The sequence below is a fragment of the Vitis riparia genome, chromosome 17, assembly GCF_004353265.1.
Source record: "Vitis riparia cultivar Riparia Gloire de Montpellier isolate 1030 chromosome 17, EGFV_Vit.rip_1.0, whole genome shotgun sequence".
In the NCBI taxonomy this organism is placed as follows: Eukaryota; Viridiplantae; Streptophyta; class Magnoliopsida; order Vitales; family Vitaceae; genus Vitis; species Vitis riparia.
Genome location: NC_048447.1, coordinates 12,469,026 through 12,494,108, shown reverse-complemented (window position 1 = coordinate 12,494,108; position 25,083 = coordinate 12,469,026). Strand labels below are relative to the sequence as shown.

The 25,083-nt window shown below is 34.2% G+C and overlaps 1 protein-coding gene across 4 annotated transcripts; it reads right to left on the bottom strand.

Moving 5' to 3' along the window:
• Positions 1-839: 839 nt before the first annotated feature.
• LOC117904672 (formin-like protein 20) lies at positions 840-19,314 on the bottom strand. Of its 4 annotated transcripts, XM_034817398.1 has the most exons (18): positions 19,012-19,313; positions 18,614-18,841; positions 16,643-17,346; positions 16,355-16,576; positions 13,575-16,276; positions 13,107-13,239; positions 12,721-12,792; positions 11,303-11,437; positions 11,102-11,143; positions 9,452-9,532; positions 9,297-9,347; positions 9,134-9,215; positions 7,896-7,990; positions 6,054-6,125; positions 5,855-5,971; positions 3,623-3,691; positions 3,455-3,521; positions 840-1,840 (listed from the first exon to the last, which is right to left on the bottom strand). In XM_034817398.1, the coding sequence occupies exons 2-18, from the start codon at positions 18,684-18,686 to the stop codon at positions 1,689-1,691; spliced, it is 4,869 nt and encodes a 1,622-aa protein (XP_034673289.1). In that variant the 5' UTR covers positions 18,687-18,841; positions 19,012-19,313; the 3' UTR covers positions 840-1,688. The 4 variants fall into 4 exon arrangements, with proteins under 4 accessions (XP_034673289.1, XP_034673290.1, XP_034673291.1 ...); XM_034817399.1 differs by having other exon boundaries at positions 11,303-11,401; positions 18,614-19,312; XM_034817401.1 differs by having other exon boundaries at positions 1,794-1,840; positions 3,455-3,516; positions 18,614-19,314.
• Between the last annotated feature and the right edge of the window lie 5,769 nt (positions 19,315-25,083).

Sequence of the window (25,083 nt, the reverse complement as noted above, 5' to 3'; positions counted from 1 at the left end):
AAACTCATATGTTGGTTCTCTACACTATTATCAGCAGTGTATAAAATGAAAAGGATTGCAAGAGTAGCAACTTTTAAACTAGAATTTGTAACAGTCCTTATGGAAAGCAGTGAGGATTCTAGCCTAGCCAAGGCAGGGATAGCCTCAAAGAATCCAGTTTCAAACATATGAATCTCAACTTTTCTACTGATTGGGGCATCATAAAGCCATGGAATTTCCTTAAGAGATTAAAGAGTTTAATTGTTTGCTGTAATACTTAAACGCAATGGAAATGATTATGGTATAACAGCACTAGCAAAGTGGCAATAGCAGGACAATATGCGGTATAAGCCAGTCCAGAAAGAGGAAAAAAATTCAGGGGAAAAGATGATGGAAGTGAATCACGATCTCTCGCAGCTACGAATACGTGGTGTAATATCAGAGTCATGAGAAGCAGGTCTGCAAGGCATGACTAAATGCCAAACTGAAAAGAAAACCACAATGAACTCCAGCACCATCAAATGCAGAAGAATTGAATTTGAAGAGGAATATTTCTATTAACACAAAATGTTCAGCCTTCTATAAATAAAGGCAGTTCCAGGGAAAAAGACGTATAATAAAATATTAAAAAACATATAAAAATAAAAACAAAAGTGCACAGGAATCAGCCACTTAGCTGCTTCAAAGTTCAAACTATTTACATTTGATGGTAGCCATCTCCCAAGTGAACTGCTGAGCAGAAATCCACATTCTAGAACATGCAAATTTCATCACCTGGACATATGAAAGAATGAAACAAGTTGCAAGGAAGGTAAGGAAAGAATATCAGAGTGTAATCCAGTAGCATGGGAGTAATAGTCTTGAGAAAAAGACAAGAAAACCTTTGCCATTTAATAAATGAGAATACTTTTAACTAAAGATGAATCAAATGAAAGAAACAAGCAGTTTCCAACCCGTAGCCTATATTTCGGTTATATTACAACTGCACTAAATGGAAACCCATCTCTAATTTCTCTTTCTGAACCTGACCTATACAACATATTTCGTGACGGGTTCCTGTCAAAATCTCCATAAATGAACAAAACCGGACCAACTTTTTTATGTTACATGGAAAAGAAAAGAAAAAAGAATCAACCTCATGTGTAAGTAGAGGGTTAGAGCTTTGTACAGGGTCTGATGGTACATTCTGGGCCTGTGCTATACAATCCTGACGGCGTTCATTCTTGTGCCGCAAAGAAATAATGCCATATGAATGGTGAAAACCAAAACCAAATTGCCTTTCGTTCAACTGACCTTACCAAAAATTTCTTCCATCGATGAGAAAGAGAGGCCAGATCCATCATTTTGATAAATCGTAAAGAGCAGCTCTGCTACTGGGTCAACACAGTACTCAACCAACATTTGTAAGAATATGGTTTCTGTGACATATAACCTTATACAACAGTACCACAATCATCTGATTGACCAAATGGCATCCCGCCCCAGCACGTCCAGCTAACCCATGCAAGCCTCAAGGATTAGCAATTTTGCTTCATTTTCTTGAAAAACCTATAAAGGCTTATGATTGCACCAATACTGGAGAAAGAGACTTCATGCCTGGATTTGAAGCAGTGCTCTTTGCAGTCACTCAGAGTTACCATGGTGAAGAACTCTGCCATATGGTGGGAACTCCGTTTCCCATGGAGGAGGTAGAGAGAAATCAACATCTGCTACTTTACACCCTTCTTTGTTAGGTTAATTCCCTTTGCCTTCTCCATTTCAACCTCTTTCTGAGCCTTCTTCCTCTCTAATTCAGCTTGCTTGCAGTTCTCTTCATGCGCTTTCCGGAACAGTCTTATAAAGTTTAAGAGGGTTACAGTGACTGCATCAAAATGCACCAATAAATATGATGGAGAGCTAGGATTCAGCATTACCAAAAAAAAAATGTGCATGGATCACATAAACATTGAGTTCTTGACTTAGATGATAACCAAACACGAAAAAAAAAATACAACAAACCACCAAATTTTAAATATTAACAATAAATTGTGGAAGCATTAGCTTTGCAGGTGGGGAGTTTGGACTAGGCATTGCATTCTTCTTTCTCCTATTCTTGTATTGGTGGGTAACAAATACTCACTTCCCCAATCCTGCATATGGAGTGGCAAATCTGGCTAGATTCCAACTCCTGCAGTGGAACATGCAAAACACTGGTATCTCACTAGTACATTGCATTGAAATTGTCTGCAGCTACAAAGTCAACATGGACCCACCTAATGGTCCTAACCATTTAACATGATATTGTTTTCACCTAAACCACATTATTTCTCTAATCTAAATTGGTCCAAGATGTAATGTTTCAAGTACCATGAAGTTCACAGGAGGGAAGAGCAATCCACATGATAATACAACCCACTCCCTAGAAAGAAAAAGCACAACATTTGTTGTGTCCTAGCTAGATTGTCTCTGGATCTTCTAGTAAATTTGGTGAAACTTGATTTAACTCTAAAAGAGATAGCACACAAGTAAAATGCGGATGATAAGTCTGTTGCCAATAAAGAAATGCAAACTCAATGATAAAATGAACAAGAACAATGGTGATGTGGGCCTTCAAGTAAAAATGGAGAAAATTGCACACAGTTTTTAGGTGGATAAAGAATTATCCTTCAAGCTAACATATCATACGTGATTTTGGTCAATTGAAATAAAGGACAAGTAAAGAGAGCATCAGATATTGAAGACAAAGTTTGTAAAGTTTTCCATGTCTGTGACCAAGTCCATAGGAAAAGGCAATCATGTTACGCACAAAATGCAAATATTTGGCCAATAAAAATTGGTGGGGTAACTAGGCATCATTCTGGTATAGTGCTAAAGCCATCTCTAAACCCGCAAGTGAGGATTTTGCTATCAAGGCTGATATTGTAGCTCTTCTGGAGGGCCTTGTGCAAGCCAAAGTTTTGGATTTCTCCAACTTTGTAGTGGAAAGAAATTCCTTTCATTACTTATCAAAAAAAAAAAAAAGAAATTCCTTTCATCACTTCATGGACCTGGAGAGGCCTTACAGAAGCTGAGATTTTAGCCCTTCTACATGGCTTTGTGAAGCCCAAAATTTAAGGGTTTTAGAACTTCATGGCAGAGGGAGATTCTGTTTTTGCCATTTCATGGGCAACAAACAAGGAAAGGGACCCATAGAGGTTTGGTGGATGGCTTCACCAAATTATTTATACCTCTAAGAGTTGGAATGTTTTCTTTCTTGGACTCCTCACTTAACTAATCAAGTGGCAGATTTTTTAACCAAACAAGGATAAAAACTTTTGGTTTCTCTTATAGGAGAATATTAGCCTGCTTGAGCTATTTTTGGTGGTCCTTTGAATTGTTGTTGTAATCTCTCTCAGTTGTGCAGATTGTTTTGGTTCTCTTGTTGGGATGTGTTCTTTTTATTTATTTTGTCATACTTATACTTCACATGGGAGGGTAATGTAGCATCTTAAGTTACCTTGTTCAAATGGGCAGCGGACAGGATCCTCGCCAAAATATAGTGCAAGTGCATCTGCATTTCTGCCCTGTCCACCGAGAAAAGATGATTAAAGACATGAACAACTTTATACATATAGACATCATCGCATAATATACCAAAGATATAGTTAAATGCTTAGCAAATTACCACCACAGAATATAGATTTGTCACAGACCCCACCTGTCCCTCAGCAACACCAATGAACTCTTTCAATGTCTAAATAAAAGCAAAACATCTTGTTAAGGCGATAGAAATATTAACAAGCAAAAATATATAATCAAGTATAGAAGACAAATGCCTATAGTAAGAATGCATTGGTCAAAATATGGAAAAGAACGAATAATCTTTTATAAAATGTCACAGTATCAACTATAGAGCTTGCATTAATAAAAATAACTTTTCCCCTAGTACTCTTGACTCATTGGAGCCTAGAATCCTTTTGAGTATCAAATGATAGATGCATTTAACAATTAACATCCCCCTTACAAACCTAACAAATTCCTTTATCTCACTTTTTCTTCTAGGAAAGGAATTTACCAGAAAGGAACAAAATGCATATGAAATTTTCCAAAGAGCAGTAAATATAAATGAATGCAAGGGACAGGGGGGGAGGGAATCCTAGAAGAAAACACAGGCAATCCAGCAAGTCAGAACTGAAAAGAGAAGTATCCGTTTGGATATACTTCCTATTTTCTATTTTTAAAATCAGAAAATAATAGTAACTTTTATATAAGATATAAAAATTCTTAAAGGTTTACATTAAAATTGTAATGGTTTTAAAAACTGATTAAAAATTGAGGTATAAAAAAAAAACAAAAAATTAATATCTCAAATCTCAAAATTTTTCAAACTAATCTTTAAACACATAAGGTAAATTTGTATTTTTTATACAAAAAGTTCTATCTTTTATATAGAATTTATTACAACTTTCTATTTTTAAAAACAAAAAATAAGAAGTGTATTGAAAAAGACAATAAGCAAGTGTCAGATAAAATTCAACTAGAGAATCACTTCTCTTTTCAAAATAATACACTCCAAAATCTGTACACCCAAGGATCCACAAAACAAGCACCATCTAAGAATAAAACTACATTGATTCCCATTGTTTTAACCCAAAAACCTAATGCTATGTTTAAATAAACCATGCCAACTTGAACTCAGGTCAAGGTGAGGGTGACTTTGGCTTGGCATGAATGAACTGATCATCCTTGTTTTCTTTGCATTAAAATACTGTCATAATTCTACATAATAAATTTAATGGTACATTTTCAAAAACCCAAAATCCCTTCACAAATTGGAAGCATAAAGTGGAACGCCATATCTGCAGTCCATACATGGATAGTACATGAATGAATGGGAGGAACCATCTTATTGTGTTGGAAATGGGAGACCCCCGCTTCCAAGTGACATGAGAGGGTGGCGCTTTCCCCATATGGTATAGTAAGTTGATTTCTCAGATTGGGTAAATGATACAGGACCCACCAAAATTCAGCACTAAGTGTAAATTAGAGTTAGGGTTGGCTTAAGTTGGTTGAATAGTGTTTGGGATTGATAGACAAGAGTTTTTGGGAAAAGGAATGAGATTTATTAGGCTTATTTGAGTGGCTTTAGGTATGGTTTGGTTCATAAGCAACAATAGTGTGCTTAATCACAGAAGGATGAATAAAAGAAATGCAGGGAAGAAAGAAAGAAATACCCCTTGAATTTAACCATACCTTCAGCTAGGTAAAAGGCTGTAACCACACCAACTAGCCTGCCGAATTTCCATCTACCAACTAAGATTGGGCTGCAATTTACAGCTAGTTTTAAGCTCTACTGGCTCAGGAATCATGTTGCTTTTGACTGCGGGTTTTTGTCTTTTTTGTCTGTGTCTCTTCTTTTTTCTTTAATAAAAAACCTTTCAGTCTTTTCTCCTAGTTGCTATTTGTATTTGACTATGCCATTTAATGTTAGACATACTACTTCCCTGTGACAAATTCACCATGCCAGAAGCAATTGTTTTTTCTCTATAAGCTTATCCAAGTGAAATATTCGTTAAACCAGTGCTTTGAGGGCTTAGAATGCAATCATGTTTCAACAGGATCTCTGAACTTTCAACGAAATTGGTTTATTTTCCAATCTTCGTATTATTCTCCCACTTTATGCCAAAACAAAATTACCCCCATTAGTTTTATGGACTAGATTTTGAGGGATTGAAATTCACTGCCTTGCTTATATACATCAAAAGGAAAGAAGCAAATAGCTAAAGCAAAAAACCCACAATCCCTTCAGGAAACAGTACAAAGTAAAAAACATTTAAAAGATGGACAAGATACAGCTTTCACAAAATCTGAGTAACTGCAATGTAGTGAAAAAATTTAACAAAAGAAAAGTGGATACCTTACGAAAAATATCCGATACAGGACCATCATTTTCAGATGCATTCAGCTCCTGCTTGACCTTTTCCAACCCCTTCATTATAGCCTGCATTTCTTCTGCTAAAGATTTCAATTGTATCTGCAAGGAAGCGCAATTCAGATCCCATAGTCTTCTAAATACACTGACTGAAATAGCATAGAAAAGAATATAGAATTAGAACCTTTGATGCAGCCTCCAGGCTAAGAAGATCCTCATGGAAATCTAGAAGTCCTGGTGACTTAGAGGCAAGCACCTGAAGCACAAGAAAACCCATCTTGAGATTACACATGGTAAACCCAAAAACATATGATGCATACAAGCAGAACCCATATTTGACACGCAGTCATAGCTGATTCATGACTAGTGCATTAGACAATAACACCCAAGACCACTAGAGCATTAGTGAATTAGCCCACAGATATTTATGTTTTTCTTTTTTTTTGGAAACCATTTTGTTGGTCTAAAATAATCAAGCAAAAAAAGACTGAGTACCCATTTACCATACTAAAACAATATAAAGATGTAATATGGAACACATTATCAGAGTAAAATTGAGAAACACTTTGAAGTGACATGGACTTGCAGTTGAGAAGTGGCTTTCTAGTTGGAAGTTAGATATTGGAAAGCCTATGATCACATCAACTGGAACTTCCTTTGCATTTGCTTTACCAAATGGGGTTTGGAGAAAAAGTTGATTAGCTAAATTAGAGCTTATGTCTCTCTGCTACACTATTCTGTTCTTGTTAATGGCCATCCAACTTCTTTGATAGATCCAGAGGTTTATGGTAAGGGGATCTCTTCTCCTAATGCTCTTTCAATGTTGTGATGGAACTTGGAAGCCCTTAGTAGGTTGGTCGAGAGGGCTGTGAAAGGAGCCATGTTTCAAGAATTTCAGGAAGAGGTGAAAAGAGGGGTGAGTCTTTCATTTCCACCTCTATTTTGCTGATGACTCACTTGTTTGCTAATGGCGCAGATGTGGGCATATCTCAGGTGTGTGCTGCTTTGTTTTGAGGCTGTTTCTAAGTTGAGTGTCAATTTAGATAAAAGTGAGCTTCTTGAGAATAGCTTCCTGAAAATGTTCATACCTCTTAAAAAGGCAATCAAGTGCCCTTGAGGCCTGGCTCAAGTGGTAAAGGGTTGGGGAGGGTTTGTGGGAGGTTATAGGTTCAAGTCTCAATGGGGACCAAAAATTTACTTATCAAAAAAAAACAAAAAACCAAAAAAAGGCAATCAAGTAACCTTGATCAAGAGCACATTGTCAAAGTTTACTATCATATTCATGTCTACTTTCATAATGCCATTTTCTGTTTCTCACATTGCAGAGAAACTTCAACAGAACTTGCTGTGAGGCAATCTTGAAAAGGAAAAGCTTCACCTAGTTGAATGGAAAATGGCATGCCTTCCCAGGGGAATGGTGGCTTGGGAATGAGAAAAATAGACATTCTAAGCCATGACCTCTTTAACAGATGATAAGGAGGTTTTCCATTGAGAAAAGCAATCTTTAGGAGATGGAGACTGAGGACAAATATGAGGCAGAGAGAGGAGGGCATAGACTTATTTGGACAGTTACTATCAATAATCCTTGGATCAAAATTTCCTATGATATTTATTAATGATTTTATGGTTTATGTAAATTTATTACAACATCACAAATAATGCTATTTCATATTTCATAATTTTACCAAGTTTTAATCCCCATTTTCAACTGAATTTATTTATCATGTTATGACAGTTTTAGACATCCTTGCTCTTGCTTTATTATTTATCAGATTAAAGATCAACCATGTTTTCTTTGCTCATAAGAAGCAAATTTGTTAGCCCTTGAAGCATTATATTTATCAAGCGACTTTTATTTTGTAAAAATATAGTTTTTGATTCCCACAAGCTTCCATCATAAACCAAATTTAGAGTATAAGATATTCTGTTGCACCAGAAAGAAATTTAGAGTATAAGATATTCTGCTGCACCAGAAAGACCTGATTTCAGAGGCACCACAAGGAAACATAATATGAAACCGCCTTACCTTACAAAGATAATGCATAAGTGTCATCTTGCTGTTAGAGGCACGTGTATCAGTGAGTTTTAAAAGACTGTCCAACTTGAATCCAACCGCAGAACCTGTAAAACTTGGAAGTCAATGGATGCTTCACATCAACACATAAAAGTAGGCTATGTTTGAATTTTTATCCAGTCAACACTAAAAAAACCCAACAATGTTGATACAGCTAAATCAGTATATAGAAAATAGATATGACAGTCTTGACTAAAAAAGGTTGTTCCCACTAAAACCAGCAACAAAGGATACAAAAAGTTGAAAAGAAGGCAGAATCCAATGGGGTATGCTCAACATGGGGTTGCAGGGAAAAGAAAGTCTATATGTGCTTGTGTACTTAAATGACCAATAAAACCTTTACTCCAACTAAAGATTCATAAACAAGTTCCTAGTGCCAACTTAGGCAATTATACCTACTTATAGTATGTAGAGTGCATTTCACTGGAAATCAAATTACTCACACGGTTACCTTAACCATTCACTAAAAGCTCAACTGGGGATGAACAAGATCCAAAAGGCCTCCAATTTCATACCATACAGCCATGTAATAAAGAACAGACAGTTTACTTCTCCTTTCATGTATATTATAAACATTTGAGATTTATCTTCTTTCCATTGTAAACCCAATGGCCTTGCACCCTAGATGCTCCTAGTCTTCATCCTGGCTAGCCATTATAATTACTAGGCAGACAATAACTATCAGAATCTATTTCTTTCACATATTGCACATAAAAGTGAAATAAATCTACTAAACCAGTGATATTCAGTAACTTGGATCAGAATCGTGTGAGTAATTTAAGAGAATTGGAATTAATAAAAAGATATCTGAAAGGAATTAACAGAGAGTATGGTATTGTCTTCATGGTGCATTAGAATCACACAAAGTTCTTCATGCTTCCAATTCACAACAATTGCAAATGCAACTCTTAAGAATGTAAATTTAACTCCACATTTCACCAGAAAGCCCTAAATCTTCTTATCTAAATAAAATATATATATATATATAGTAAATAAACAAAAGAAATGGAAAATGTTTTTAATTTTTTATAAAAAAGCAGCATTACATATAATCATATGAACTCAAATTTCTATAGTAAACAAGGCACACAACCTCACCTTAAGGCAAGATAGAAAAAAATCTTTGTATATGCCCTAAAGTAGCAGCTGGAATAAAATTAGATCTTCTAAATAACTATGAAAGTCCTCACCCCTTGCAGTTCCTTGGTTCAATGTATTCCCGAGGTAAAGAATTTTCTTCATGATTTCCTTCAATTTCACCGAATTGCGAACCTAATTAACCAGTAAAAGTACCTTAAAATTCAGAAGAAATAATGGCAACAAGAAGGAAGGTCATCATTGTCAGAAACATACCTCTTCACATGCAGAGTTTACAGTGTTCAAACTTTTTCTAAAATCTGAAATCTGCAAAATAAGTAAAACAATAAGACGGCTAAGGCAAGCTTACTTGTTCAAAGAAGGTCTATAAATCTTTCAAAATCAGATAACCAATGCAGATACCACCAAACCTGAGATCCAAATTGAATCTTGAAGGAAAATACTCTTAATTTAGACTCCACACGGGGCACTTTCATCAGCTCCAGAAAGAACTGAAACATGAAAGACATACAGATAAATCACAAATGAGCTTTCACAGTTTGGTCTAAATAAACTATCAACAAGAAAAAAGTTAAATATGCAAAGTAGCCTTGTAGAGTATTTCAGAAATAAATAACGGTTTTCCAGGATAAACATGATAGGCATATACAAGCAAAAGTTCAAAAAGGAAAACAAAAACAGAAAAAATAAAAAATAAAAATAAAAAAATGAAAAATGGAATACATCACCAAAATATATGAACATGATAATAAAATGAAGAATTATAATCCCCTATGTTTGGAGCTAGTTTAGGTTTCAAATGAAATAGGATTCTTATTCGTTTGGTCATATATTATCTGATCCAAAAGACCATTATTTCTTTGATCAAACTTATCGCTCTAACTTTATTGCATGGAGTTTTGATACACTTGTATATAATCTGACAGATTACATTCTCATCCTCTTTTTAACCTGAAACATCCTTCCAGGTTTTCCAATTTCATTCATTTTCCCAAGTAGTGACAATTTTTTCTAAGGACATCCTGAACCTTCTCATTAAAATTTTAAATTTCTACATTCTATTTTCCTTTGGATTCTCATAAAACATCTTTCCCAAATCTGCTAATACATTTTTCCATTTCAAACCAGTATTACACAATCTTAGCATCCAATGGTCAAGTTCCATCAATTATATCTCTCAAAAGGCATTAGCTTTTCTCAGTTCAGGTGACCCATCACTTTCATTCAGGGCTCCCTCTGTTTCTCATTTCTTCTCTTCTAACTCTTAATGTAAATATCAATATCAACAACAAATATTTGCATCATATTACTACACATTCTTGCATGGAATGCTCCTAATCCAGTAACAGAATAAACATTCTTGCACCTATCATCCATTCAAATACTAAATACTCTGGTGACAGTTACATTAAGAAGGGAGTATAGAGCCATAATAACTAAATATCAAAAACCATTTCAACTGCTTCAACTGAAATTTACATATGGATATCTGATAAGAGCTTATAATGACTTTAACAACAGAAAACTAACAAATTTTTGCTAGGAAAAAAATAAATTTTAAAAATAAGAACAACAACAATAACTATAATATGATTAAAGGCCCAATGAGGCATCACCTAAACCTGTCAGATTACATCATCATCATCATCATCATCATCATCATTATTATTATTATTATTTTGGTCAGAAACAAGAATTGTATTAGTATCGTATAAAGATTTCATGAGAGGGATGAGGAATCCTTCCCATAAATACGCAAACCTGATCTAAACCACTAAAAACCTCCACTATACAAGGAGATTTGTACAGAAAGATAAATCACAAAAGAATGTACTAGAGGAACCTCTCCTGAAAAAACAACTAGGCTCCCCTCAACGGTAGCCCAACCAAGGACGAGTGAACTTCTAGAATATCTGTGTTCCTTAGCCAAGGGCACAAGCATGCAATCTCTCATCAAGATATTAAGAAAAACACTGATTCCAAGCTACACATTCAGACTGACAAAATACTCAAGATCATAAAAGCACTGCCATGTGATAAAGAAAGAAAAGTTGACAGACCTGTTCACACTTTCCCAGGGCCTCCTTATCACCAGTATAGGCCTAAATAAACAAACAGAAATCATTAGTCTAAGGGGAAAAACTAAGAAAGAAAAACAGGTAGACCAATATACTCAACAAACATCCACACAGCAGAGAACGTCTTCCATCGAATAGCTAATGGAACATAGAAGAAAATTATGACTTGTGTTATTGCTGCACCTTAAGAAGTTCCATCTCCTCTTTAGTAGGGCAGAACTTTATGAGATTTTCCACTTGATCAACATCTAAAATTGACTCATCCATTGCTAGAACTGCAGCCTGAGAATATGTACAACAGTAAACAACAGCTACTGCCTAACAATAAAAAAAACTAATAATCAAACTATAAATCATAGTTGGACCCAAAAAAGAAAGCAATTCAAAGGATTGGTACAGATATGATACATAACAAGACAACATATAAGATTCCATAATCAGCAGTCTTGCTAGCTAAAAAGTAAGAACCAACAAGGAACCAGTTCAGGATGCACAAAAAAAAGCTCTCTCACAGCTGGTTGGGATCACAGATACTAGAAAAACTTTATTAGTTTCAGACGGTTCAACAGAGATAATGGAAATTGTGGATTATGAATCATCCTGAACCTGGTGCATGAAGATGGTTTATTTTCTACAATTTCTTTTTCTTTTTTAATTTTCTGATGTACTCCGTATTTTCAAAGTTTCCCAATTTATAAACTTTCTTATCATTAAATTTTCTATATTTATATTGATTTATATTTAAGAAACTAAGTCGATTATGATTACAATTTTGCCAATTATTTCTAGGACTAGAATGCCTGATAAGTAGTTTATCATAGTTAGGGTTTAGAGATTATTCATCAATAAAATTATTGTTTTTTTTTGTTGGGTGAGGGGAGAGAATTCTATTCAAAGGAAACAGTATCATCTTACCTACTTGTTATTGTTTTTGGTATTTTTTGGAATCAACAAGACTTTAAATGCACTGATCCTGGTATTTTCTCTAAGAAAATCACCAAATTGCAAGAAAGATAATGACTCAACTTACGTGCTCTACAACTTGCTGCAACAAACTCAAAGCAGAAAGCAATTTCCTATTCATGTAGGCATCCTCCAATTAACTACATAATTACAAATGTCCAATAATATATAGACAATTTCTCCAGGTCAATGGATAATTCATCAAATAATTAACACAAAATGCAAGTCAAAGAATGCAGCTAAAGTCTGACCAACAACCACTTAAGATATGCCCATCCTAATTTGCTTCAGATATGTATGAGAACTTGTCCATTATGATTTCTTATTGAAAACTACTAAGAAGTTATTAACTTCTTACTTTTAAAAATTGATATTTTACAGAGCTTTGATGCAAAGGGCACCAATTATATTGTTCATATGTAGCAATTATTTCTTGCTTTAGTTATCAGTAACAACTTTCTATGGTTCTCCTGCACATCTAGAAACAAAAATCTAAGACATACATTAGTAATCTAGTTCCTATTTATGATTTATATCAGAAAAAATGCCACTGAATCATGACAATCTTTTGCATCTATTTCAGAAAGAAATTTAAAAAAAAAAAATGAATATAAGAACTTTGACTATATCCAGCTTACCATCATATCAGAAAGTGGCATCTTAACTTTAGTGAGCATAATTTCAGTGTTATTGGCCCTCCTCAGGTCAATCTACAATACATAATAAGAATATTCATTAGTAAAGGCAGAGAAATGAGAGAGAGGGAAAAAAAGTGGTAATCCTCAATCATGAATGTCATTTAGGCAAAATCTTCTAACAACTTTTATCCGGAATAACTACCCAAACTAAATGAGATATTGCCATCTACTGAAAGTAAAAAATTGATAAACTTCCAACTACTGAATAAATCATAAGAAAAACAATTATCACCAAGCAAGCGAAGAAAAGTATAGCATACATGGATATCTTTTTTCAAGAAAAAAATATTTTCTAGGGCACAGCAATAAATTCTTAATCAAATTACCAGGTTGACTCTGTCAGCTTTAGATCCAACAGACTTGCGCCTCCCACCAGATTTACCTCCTAAGCTATTAGCCGAATTTGGGACTGTGGCAGAGAAAAGAGTCTCCAACTCTGAGACATCAAATTCTGGCGCACTAGGATTAAAGGGTGATATCAGTGATCAGTAAGAGAATAACTCTAAGATGCAAAGCCAAAATACAGTCATAGTTTGGAGGCCATGATCTAAAAATACTAACAAAAATTTTTAAAAAAAAATGCCAAAGGAAAGCCAATAAACAAAAACCATACTAAACAGAAAAATATAGGTTATTAAAAATGCACCAAAGAAGTTCAACATTTAAAAATTAAATCAAGGATATGATAGTTTGGAAGTCAAGTAAAGATGGTTAAGTAAAGATGGTGTTCATGGCAGGGGGCAAAATTGATCATGTTCTGAAGGGAAAAAAATCAGCAAGAGAAGTCACAATACATTTGAGGCTCTCCATATCTTTGCAACTCCTCCCATAAGCTTCCTTGCAACGCCCTTGTTACCTTGCTCCAGTGCAATGGCTTTAAGGAAGATCTACGAGGTGCTGTAGGACCCAAAGGGCGTGAAAGCCCTCTCCCTCTTCCAGAAGGCAAGCCTCTTGCATCAGTCGATGATCCAAGTGAATTTGATCCTTTGGCACCAAAGGGTGGAGGTGGAGGAGGGGCACCACCTGGAGGCCGAGGTGGTGCAGGAGGACCAGGTGCACGACCTCCAGGAGGAGGTGGTGGAGGTGGGCCTCTACCAGTAGGAGGTGGCGGAGGAGGTGGTGCTCCACCAAATGGGGGAGGTGATGGAGGTGGTGCTCCTCGCATTGGAGGTGGTGGCGGAGGCGGTGCTCTTCCCATTGGAGGTGGTGGAGGAGGTGGTGCTCCACGCATTGGAGGAGGTGGCGGAGGTGGTGCTCCACGCATAGGGGGAGGTGGTGGAGGAGGTGCCCCACTTCTGGGAGGAGGTGGTGGAGGAGGTGGAGCTCCATGTAAAGGAGGCGGAGGTGGTGGAGGTGGTGGAGGTGGACCTCCACGAGAAGGAGGTGGGGGTGGTGGAGGTGGACCTCCACGTGAAGGAGGCGGGGGTGGTGCAGGTGGACCTCCACGCAAGGGAGGAGGAGGAGGTGGTGGGGGAACTCCAAGGACAGGGGGTGGTGGAGGAGGAGGTGGCCCACCTCGCATGGAAGGTAGAGGAGGAGGGGAAGGGGGAGAAGGGACTCCAAATCCAACAAGCTTTGATGCAGCAGTTGTACTCATAGAAGGAGGAGGTGGAGGTGGAGGAGGAGGAGGCGGCAGAGAACCTGCTACCATTGTAGGAGCATTTGAAGAAGGCCTAGAGTTCCAAGATGGTGGAGATGGAGAAGGCGGTAAAACCATCCCAATATTATGCCTACTAGATGGAGTAGGAGGGGGAGGGGGAGGTGGAGGTGGAGGTGGAGGTGGAGAGGAAGTTACAGGAACTGCATTATGAGCATGCACCCGAGGTGCAGGTGGAGGGGGTGGGGGAGGGGGAGGGGGAGGGGGAGGGGAAGTTCTGCGGACAGCATGATGAATGAGTGGAGGAGATGGAGCAGGTGGAGGAGGTTTAGGGAAATAAGCATATGTTGAAGAGATCGAAGGAGGAGGTGGTGGTGGTGGTGGTGGAGGTGGGGGCGGGATTGGGGCAGCCTTTGTTTCTTTAGCATATGAAGGTGTGGCTGAAGAAGACTGAGGGTTCAAAGCATATGAAAACACATTGGAAGATGGAGGTGGGGGTGGTGGAGGTGGAGGAGGCGGAGGTGGAGAAGGAGGAAGGGCTATAACTTGCTCTGGGCCAGGATGTGGCAATCCAAATGAGGAAGCAAGTGTATCTGATGCAGAATCTGAAATCTTCGTAGCATCCTCCCCATGACTTGCCGGTACAGGTTCATTGCCAGTTGGAGCCACTACTTGAGGAGCAGCAGCAACAGAAGGAACCTCTAGATTGCCATCAGCATTAGAATCCTTTGAAAGAGCAGTGATGACTAGAGCAGCTGGTGCACTATTATACCTTGATGGTGGATATGAAATATGCATGGAATTAGTGTAGGAGCCTTTATTAGGAGGAATCCATCGAGATACCAATGGTTTTTGCTTTGTAGGTTTTGCAGCAGCACTCTGAGGTTCTTGCTGTTTAACTTTTTGCTTGGCTATGACTGACTCTGCAGCTGGTGGTTTTGCAGTTGCAGTTGAAGCAGGCTGTTTCCTGGGTGCAGGTGGCAGTAATTTATCAGACTTTTGCCTACCAGAATCAGCATTCAACTTTTGCTGCGGCACCCTATTGTCAATCTGCTTCTGCATAGCAATGTCTTCTCTATCACGATTATTCTCCACCTCTTCTGATTTGCTAGATATGTCTGCAGCCACTAAGTTGGTTTCTATGTTTTTGGCCCCATCAGCAATGCCTTCTCTATCAAATTTATTCTCTCTGTCTTCTAATTTGCTAGATACATCTGCAGTCACTAAGTTGGTTTCTATTACTTTGATCCCATCAGTAATGTCTTCTCTATCACATTTATTCTCCAGTTCTAATTTTCTAGATACATCTGCAATCACTACATTGGTCTCTATGTTTCTGATCCCATCAGCAGTGTCTTCTCTATTATCCTCCATCTCTCCTGATTTGCTAGACAAGTCTGCAGCAACTACCTTGGTTCCTATGTTTTTGAGCTCATCAGCAACTACTACCGGGGAATCTAATATTTTATCACCATCATCCAGGCACACATCTGCAGTTACCTCCTTGGTTTCTCTATTTCTAAGAACATCAGAGACCACTACCATGGATTTTAACTTGTCATCCCTATTACTCAACGCAATGGCTTTTGCTGAAGGAAGATTAGAGTCTACTCTTCCATCTAACTTGTGATTCCCATCATCTGATGCACAGTCTTGAAATGCCTGAGGATCCAAATCCTCCTTCCAGACTTCTTTATGATTTCCATTGTCCATCATAATGTCTTGAACGGCATGAATATCATAGTCCCCCTTCACCTCCTGTGCATCTGCAGCATTGCTGAAGATCTCCTCAACCTCAAAAAACTCCTCAGGCGAAGCGCTTTCATTCTCATTCACATCTTCACCAGCTATTTCTGTGGTGCAAATAGACCCAATGGCATTGGCATCCGAAAAAAGTACCTGAAACAGATATGAGTATGCATTCAACTCCTACAGCTTCAGAAAAGGTCATTCCACAAGACAAAAAAATTGACCTACCTCTGCTTTGAAGTCTTTCGGGAACTGGTCCTTCACATCCCACAAGACATCAATCTCATCACGGTTGAGTATCAAAATATTTGAACGGACAAATGCTGTGTGGAACATAACTCTGAACATCATTTCCTCACGTACTAGATCTTCATCCAAATGGATACATTCAAGAACAACATCCCCTTGAACACGGCAATGAATACCTATTTTCACTACTGTACACTCTGCCTGCAAATAGAATTCATAAGAAAACTGTAAAAAAATTCAAGTTTCAGATATGTAATCTGGCCTTACCTGTTGGTAGTGACGAACATGTTTCTTTGTCTTTGAAGTTGAAAACAGAAGCTTAGAACTTCTGTTAGCCATTGCTGAAGCATCCTGACCATAAACACGAACCACCGGCCTGCAACCCCTTCCCCCATTAAACAGAGGAAGGACTCTAAGAATAAGATAATCCAACTTTAGAGGTGTATCCGATGGAGGCCAATCTGAACCAAAGTTTCTTCTGGAAATATACTGAAGATATCTCAACTGGGAAGGCTGTGGATTCAAAGGGGACAACAGATGGAGAAGTTCCCTTGGAGCTTGCTTGTAGACCATTTCAAGAGTTCTCTGTTCCCCATTATACTGTTTTCGGTATAATAAAAGACCTGCAAGCATGAAAGCAAGCACCGGCCATCCTCCTCTTTCACAGTGCATTAACAAGACATTCTGTTGCCCCTCCAGTGACAACCAACTCTCACTTGATCGCAAGAAATGGTGGATCATCTCCAATGGTAGAAGAGGACACCCCTCATATTGCCGAGGGTAGTCCATAACTGTCATGTCATACTGAGACAATATGTCTGAGATTTGGCTTCGCCTATCCCCTTCTCTAAAGTTAAACACCATGAAAGAAGCATCAGTAAAGTAGTCTTGTAGTTGTGCTACAATGCCACCCATGTAAACTTTGTATTCATCTTCTTCCAATACGTCAGTGGAGAAACAACAATCAAATACTGCAAAGAGAGTAAAAATGAAATGGGAACCAAGACCCATAATTAGTATGAATAAAAAAGCAGCCCCCTAAAAGATAAAGAAAAAGACAATAATAAAAACTGCTCCAATGTTCAAACTCTGACATAGCTTCTTCAAAGAAAAGAAAAATTAAATTGCAATAACAGTGAAACAAGTTCAGAATTCTTGAGAGAAAAAAAATAGAATCCAGGGAACTTACAGCCTGCACAATAGGACTAGTTCTAGGATTTTTTTCTAGAATAATTGCTAATTTACCAAGCTAAGACAAAAGCTTGTGAGGCTATAAGTCATGGATGACAAAAGATAAATCTAAGGCAACTAAAAAGACAGGACAAAATGTTGTCTTTTAAGACAGTAATACTATGTAGCAAAACACCATATGTTTCTCCAATGCAAATGAAAATTCTTTTGAGACAGTAATATCATGTAGCAAAGCAATATATGTTTTTCTAACATAAATGAAAATCTGATATTCATTGCCTGGAAGAACCAACTCAGCAGAAGAAAGCTTAATTCCAACTCCTTACCATCAGCCACATGAATCCTAGTACACCATTCAGCTCTACTTAGGACCTCAATACTTTACATACAATGTGACCCAAAATGGTGAATTTGTAAGCGCATAATTCCTCCCTCAACCAAGCATCACCTCAAGCAGATGCAAAACTGACAAGGGTTAAAAAAAGAGGGGGGAGGGGGGGGGGGGTTGTTGTGGAGGAAACTTTTTTGGGAATGCTAGTCCACTAGATGTACAATCAAAAAACCAAATTGTATTTACTGAGTTCAATTCCTCAACTTTCCACTGATCTCACAACTCTGATTTCCCAATTAGTAAGCCATTTTTCACAATTGTCAGCTCAAAGTCATGTACAATTCAGAGTGAAAAATGTAGCAGGAATAATTTCCTCTTAACATATCTCTCAATTTTCTGAAACAACCCATTTGAAAGGCAGCCAACTGCAACTGCTTCCTCACATTCCTCTCAACCATCTGAAACAACCAATGTGAAGAAACCAAAAGCACGTAGAACTACTACAAAACTTCAAAAAGCAGAATATCCAGCAGTACCTCAATTTTACAAAAACTCAGATGCATCCGCCAAAATCAATGCCAAAAACTTCAAAGATTAAGCAAATTAAACACAAATTGCACAGGAAGAACATAAAACTGCGAATCGCACGCAACTGGGTGCATTCTGGTTAGAACGGAAGAGTCGAATCACAAAATTGACACCAAATTAAAGCATACCGTAGACTCGCTCGGAGATCTCGAGAAGCCGATCCGGTGGCTTCCGATAAAAGAACCGTCTGAACAGCGCCATCAGATGGCGCTGTTGCTTCCCCGATCGGATCCAAACCGCTGATTCGTTACACCCAGATCAAAATTCAACCCAATCCGCGCCAGATCTCCGCAATTTCCCAAATTGATTTCCACCCCAAATCAATGAAATTAAACCCAACAGAAATCAACCCAATTCTAGACACAAAATCACCAAATTGATCCAGTCGAGAATGTCAATTCAGACAGAAACAGAAAGAAAAAAAATTATATAAAAATGGATTAGGGTTTTGATAAATGCACGGTGAAATTAGCAAAGAGAGAGAAAGAAAGAGGAGTAGTGGACTGAAAAGGAGAATACTTAAGACCTGCAACTTAGGTAGGCTCGATCGATATGGAAACAAGTTGACACGTGGCAGCTGTGACATAGATTAACAGACAGATGAGAGAGAAGGAGAGAGAGAAAAAGGCCTGGATACTGGAGAAGGCAGAGAGGTGCATCGGCTTAGAGAGAGAAAAGAAAGGTAAAATAAATTGTAGACGGCAACCACTGTTAACTGTTTTGGGGATGCTCGCTGGTTTTGCAAATTGTGGTCCTCTGTCGTTTCTATGCGTTTTGTTGTTCCACTCCAGCTAAAAAAATTAACCTCTTGTTTGGCTACTGAGAAACTTTGGGAATTTTGAGATTCTCAAAAAGATTTTACATCGTATGTTGTTTTATTTTTCAAGAAATGGGCCATCTGTTGGGTGGATGATTATTTTTTTTTTTCCCTCCGTCGTTACTCAACGCTTTTAGGTTTGAAGTTTTTTTTTATTACACTTACCTTACCATTTTGAAGCAAGAGAGACAACCGTAAGGTAATCATGTAAAAAGATCATGCAGGCAATCTCCACAACGGCTCCAAAAAGAAAACGAAAACAAAAGGATCCAATTCAAAGTTGTGACCTTGGGAATAAGAAAGGATTTAGGTGTTTGTTTTTTTGAAATTAAAGTTAAATAATATTTAATAGTATTAAGACTGAGTTTTGATAGTGATTTTAGAAAACTCGTAGTAATGTTTTTAATATTTAATATAAATTTTTAAATATCAAAAATATTAAAAATATTATTTAAAATCATTATTAAACGAGTTCTAAATATTAAATTTTATTTTAATATTTTATTTTTATTACATATTAAAAAAATCAATTGATTATTTTTAAAAAATTAAATATTTTAATTTTTTTATTCAATCAATCAAGATAAGTAATCCGTTAAGAAAAAACTAAAAAATGAATAAATGAATTAAAATATGAAAATAAATTATTTTTAGTAAAAGGTTAAAAATAAATATAAATAAACAATACCTTAATTGTGAAAAAGTAAAACCAAAGTATAAAAAGATAGAAACTAAATATAGAAAAATATGTGAATGTATTAAAAAAAGTCTTTTTAGAAAATTATATGTCCTCTTTTCTAAATATTTTCTAAAGACAATTTTATTTATAACTTAATTATTTTTTATATTTATATAATTATTTTTTAAAAATGAATAAAAACAACCCAAAACAATTAAAATATATTTTTAGAGAGCAACTTTTTTTAGAATACTTTTTAAATATCTATTTTGAGAAAAAAAATGATAACTAAAAATGTTTTCTTATATTTTATTTTAAAAAATAAAAATTATTATTGAAAACCGTTGTCGAACATAACTTAGTCAACAAGTATATTTGATTTATTACAAACTTTTTATATAAACCTAAATGTTGTATACTTAAGCTTTTTCTAAACTCAGATTTTGGAGCGTAATATGACATAAAGTTGACCTTTTGAATTATGGGAAAACACCTAAATTATTTGTAGGGATTTATATCATATGGTATCCATTAATAATTATGAAGACCGACTTATAATGGAAATATTATGGTTTATGCCAAGGTGAGATGTTGAATGGATTGAGTAATTAGAGGTGATAATCTAAAAACATTCAAAACAAAAAATGCTTTTTATGTATTGACATGTGTTTTATATCATGATGTTTGGTTTCAATGATGAGGTGGTTAAAGGTCAATTTTAATCTAGTAAATGTTCTAAGGTAATAAGATTTTGTCCCTTCCCATAAGGTACATGCCCCTACTAATTTCCAAATTGGAAAAATTTAATCAATAATTACTAATTATTCCTAATAAATCCTATGATTAAGATTAATACCAACACTCTATCTCAATCACAACCTACTCTTACAATACTCTCTTCTAGTGAAAATTAGCATTTTTCACACAATCATAATAAATATGCTCATAAATTGTTTTTTAAGTAATATAAGAAACTTCCATTTAGAAATCATAATTGAAGTTAAAATGGTTGGAGAAAAAAAGGGTACTTAATAGATCCTTAATCATTTATTAGTTGTTAATAAATATAAAAATTAAATATTTTTATATTATTAATGAGTAGTGATGGTAATGAAATAAGTTTTTCAGATACTATTTTTTATTTTCTGTCTCTAATTAGAAAGGTTTGAGATAAAGATAAACAAAATTGATATGAATTTGAAAATGTTTTAAAAACTCTCATCCCACCCCAATTATATGATTTTAAATAAAAAAGTCATTTTAATTTTTTTTTCATTTTAAAATTTTTTTAAACATAAATAAAATATTACTTTTTTCATAAAATTAAATTATAAATATTTTTATATTTATAAATGATATTTATTCTTAATAAAATTTAAAAATAAAAAAATTAAAAAACATTAGAAAAATTTTAAATAGGACCGATATGAAAATTTCATATACTTGTCTTATCACTCCCAAAAAAATAATTAAATATAATTAAATGACATGACATTAGGACGAGGGTGACTGGTTTCGGCTTATTGTTATCTGATTAAATATTCTTAATATATCCTAATAAAAAGAATTAAATATTAAAAATAAGAATTTGAAGGAAGGTGGTAATATTCTAGTTATTTATTTTAATTTTTGGGTGTAAATGAATTTATTTTGTGAAGGTGGTAACACCAATGATGAAGAGGGTCTAAATCCAAAAATGCTGGTGAGGTTGCTAACGGGTAGCTTTGCCTGGTTGGTGCCATCCTGATAACGAGTGCCCCACACGCGGTCAGTGTCAACTTTCCTTCTTTCGTCTTGAGAAGCTTACGCTGCTTCCTTGCTAGCGTGCGCCGTGGTTGTATCGCCCTCAACCTGTTCCCCACCCCTGCCTTATCATTGCTCACGTGGCTTCGTTGGGTCAAACTTGAGCTTTTTACCGCTTCTTTTTACTTATATTTTTTAAACACGTAATGAGCATTCTTTCATGCCTCATTGGAATTAACCAATGTGAAGTGCTTTTAAAGAGAAATTAATCAAAATAGTTTTAAATGAAAAAAAAAAAACAGCTAGAGTTTGATAATTTTTTTAAAAAAGTGCTTATAGTATAAAAACGTTATTTCTAAAGAAATAATCTATATTTTATAAAATTTTAAAAATACTTTCAAAAAATATATAAAATCAATGTGTTTTATATATATAAAGGGACAATTGTCTTTTGGATCCAATTGGACCCAAAAATTAAGATTTGGCTCATAAAAGTTGCATAATTGATGGAGAGGAAAAGACCAATATATCCTTCAAAACTATTTTCTACTTTGAGAAATTTTTTTTTTATTTTTTAATAATTATTCTAAAAATTTATTATTTTTAGAAAACTAATTTTTTTAAAAAATATATTATAAAAACATATCATTTAAAAAAAATAAATTTGACATATTTTTAGTTATTTTTTATGTACATAATTTTAAATATATATATTTTCCAAGATGTTTGATTTTAAATAATAATAAATTTTTTTTTTTTTTTGAAAATGGTGTATTTTTTTCCAAATCACTAAATTATATTAAAATTTATTGAGGTTTGCAAAATAAATAAAATTTAAATTAATATATTTCTATTTTTTTTTATAATCAATAAAGGTCATTCTTTGAAAGATAAAAACTTTCGTATCCTTTTTCTCAATTTTCACATTTTCTCTAGGTCTTAGGTTTAAATAGTGAATTTATATGGATCAAAACTTAATTTTTTGATCCAATTAGGTCCGAAATCCCTATAAAATCACTTAACTGTGGTTGATATTTTGATTCATCACCAATTATTCAAAAAATTCTTATAAAAAAAACATTTTAATTGAAAGTACTTATAATAAAAATATTATCAAACATATTTTTAATACAGGGTATTATAATGTGTTTCATAGTATTTTTTTTATTAAAACATTTTATTGTTTTTTTAATTTTTAAAATTAGTTTTTGAAAAAAGAAAAATGTGGTGTTAAGCAAAATTTAAAATATATTTTTAAAAAATGGAAAATTACGCTTGTTGAATAAATAGAAAATGTTTTCAAAACTTATTGTTAAAAGTGTTTTTTGAAGTGTTTTTCGTTGAAATCTTTTTCTCTAAAAACCTTTTTTTTAAGAAAAAACATCTATTGAAATGTTTATCTAAAAAAACATTATTAAAAAAAACAATTTTCAAGTTTTTTAAAATTTTTCGGAAACCATAATTTTCTTTTATGTTAAAGGTGGTTGTTTTCTAAAAAAATTTTGTGAAATATTCTATTAAGATACATGCATATCACACTTATGGCACGTGATTTTGGTCACTACATGGAGTTATTTTAAAGCTTAATTTATGTCTAGATTTTTTTTTAAAAAAATTATATTATTTTAGTGATAAACTCAATATCACTTTAAAACAATATAATCATTAAAAATATGTGAATTTCCACACACTTAATAAAAATAATTACTAAATATGAATTTTTTAAAAGTAATTCAAGTTTAATACATTTTTCATTACAATATTTATATCATTAAAAGATAGTACCTAAATGGTCAAATGTAGTACATTTGACCAAAAATGAATGCAATACTAATTATTTTTAGATAGTTGGTTGAAATTTATATTTTATAAACTCGAGTTTCTATTTTATGGTTTTTTTTTTATATATATAAGTGTATGAAAATATATTGTTTATGCTTAGACTTTATTTTCAAACTTAAAATTTTGGACTAATTTTTAATATAGAGTCAATTATTTGATGACCAAATTTTTTCCAATATAGTATAAAGTTTGATTTCAAATATTATTATGACCGGTCTTTCAATCGATTTTGTAGGTATTTTATTTCGTAACTATGATTTTATATTAACAAATGAAATATATTACTTATATTTTTTAAAATAAAAAAATATACAAAAAAAATTTACTTTGCATAAAAATAAATAAAATATTATATTTCATTAAAAATGAATTAATTTATATTTATTTTAATTTAATTAAAATTCTTAATGGGAGCATGGAATTTTCTCAATCTTACCTTGCCACGCTTGGAATGAGATAATATTTATTTAAATTAAAAAATGTTATTAAAGAAATTACTGAAAAAAAATAATGTTATAATTTATAAAAATAATTTAAGTTTTATTTCTGATGTCTTGCAACCCAAGTAATTCAAACTTATTTTGTAATTCCAACTTCCTCTTACTTAGCCGAGAAATACGAACATTTTTCGTAATCTCCCTCTAAAATAAAATTTGTTGCTGAAAAGACGTGATTGCCCCTCCATTTCCCAATAGTATTACGACACGTGGTTAATGAAGTCAACGATTTGACTCCATTACTCAAGGCAGCCCACGTTGCTGAAACCTCAGAAACGGACCTTCCAGGACTTAGGTGGTGTTTGTTTTTTTGGCTTTTTGCTGAAAGCAATTTAGTTTTAGAATTTAGGTTATTTGTTTTTCTACTTTTTCATGACTTATTATAAACTTTTTACTAAATAGAAAAAGCCAAAATATGTAGCTTTTTCTAAATAGAAAAAATAACATATTGGTTTTTTTTACTTTTTAATACTTAATAGAAATAAAATACTACAAAAACAAACAACCTAATATTTAATACTATTAAGCATTAAGGTTCTATTTAGAATTAAGTAAAAAAACAAACACCACCTTAGTGCTTTTATGTCACCTTTCAATTATTTATTAATCAACCTTATTTTTTTATTATTAAAAATTATAATAAAGTAAACATCACATGGATCGCACGTGTGACCATATTGATTATAACACCCAAATTAAATCCAACGGTCGGTGATCCAATTCATACTTCATTTAATATAATTATTATTATTTTTAATAAAAGTGATTACATGCAAAATCGCTTTTATTATATTTCCAATAAAAATCTTTTTACTTTGTAGCGTTTGAAAAAGTTGATGCTCAAGAAAATAAATACAAAAAAAATAAGAATAAAAAATAGATTTAAAATTAATAAATTATTTTTTATCAAACCTGTTTTTTTCTTTTTTTCTTTTTTTCAATTTTTTTTCCCTAGTATTAAAGGTAACACTGAATCAAAGGGTGAAGAGGATGGAATAGAAAGAATGGTGGAATGAAGAG

Excerpts from the sequence above, each read along its gene's own strand:
- LOC117904672 (XM_034817398.1), bottom strand. The coding sequence starts at position 18,686 with ATGGCGCTGTTCAGACGGTTCTTTTATCGGAAGCCACCGGATCGGCTT. Across the intron at positions 16,277-16,354 it reads CGAAAGACTTCAAAGCAGAG|GTACTTTTTTCGGATGCCAA; the intron begins GTAGGTCAATTT and ends TATCTGTTTCAG. Across the intron at positions 3,692-5,854 it reads TATCGGATATTTTTCGTAAG|ACATTGAAAGAGTTCATTGG; the intron begins GTATCCACTTTT and ends GCTTTTATTTAG.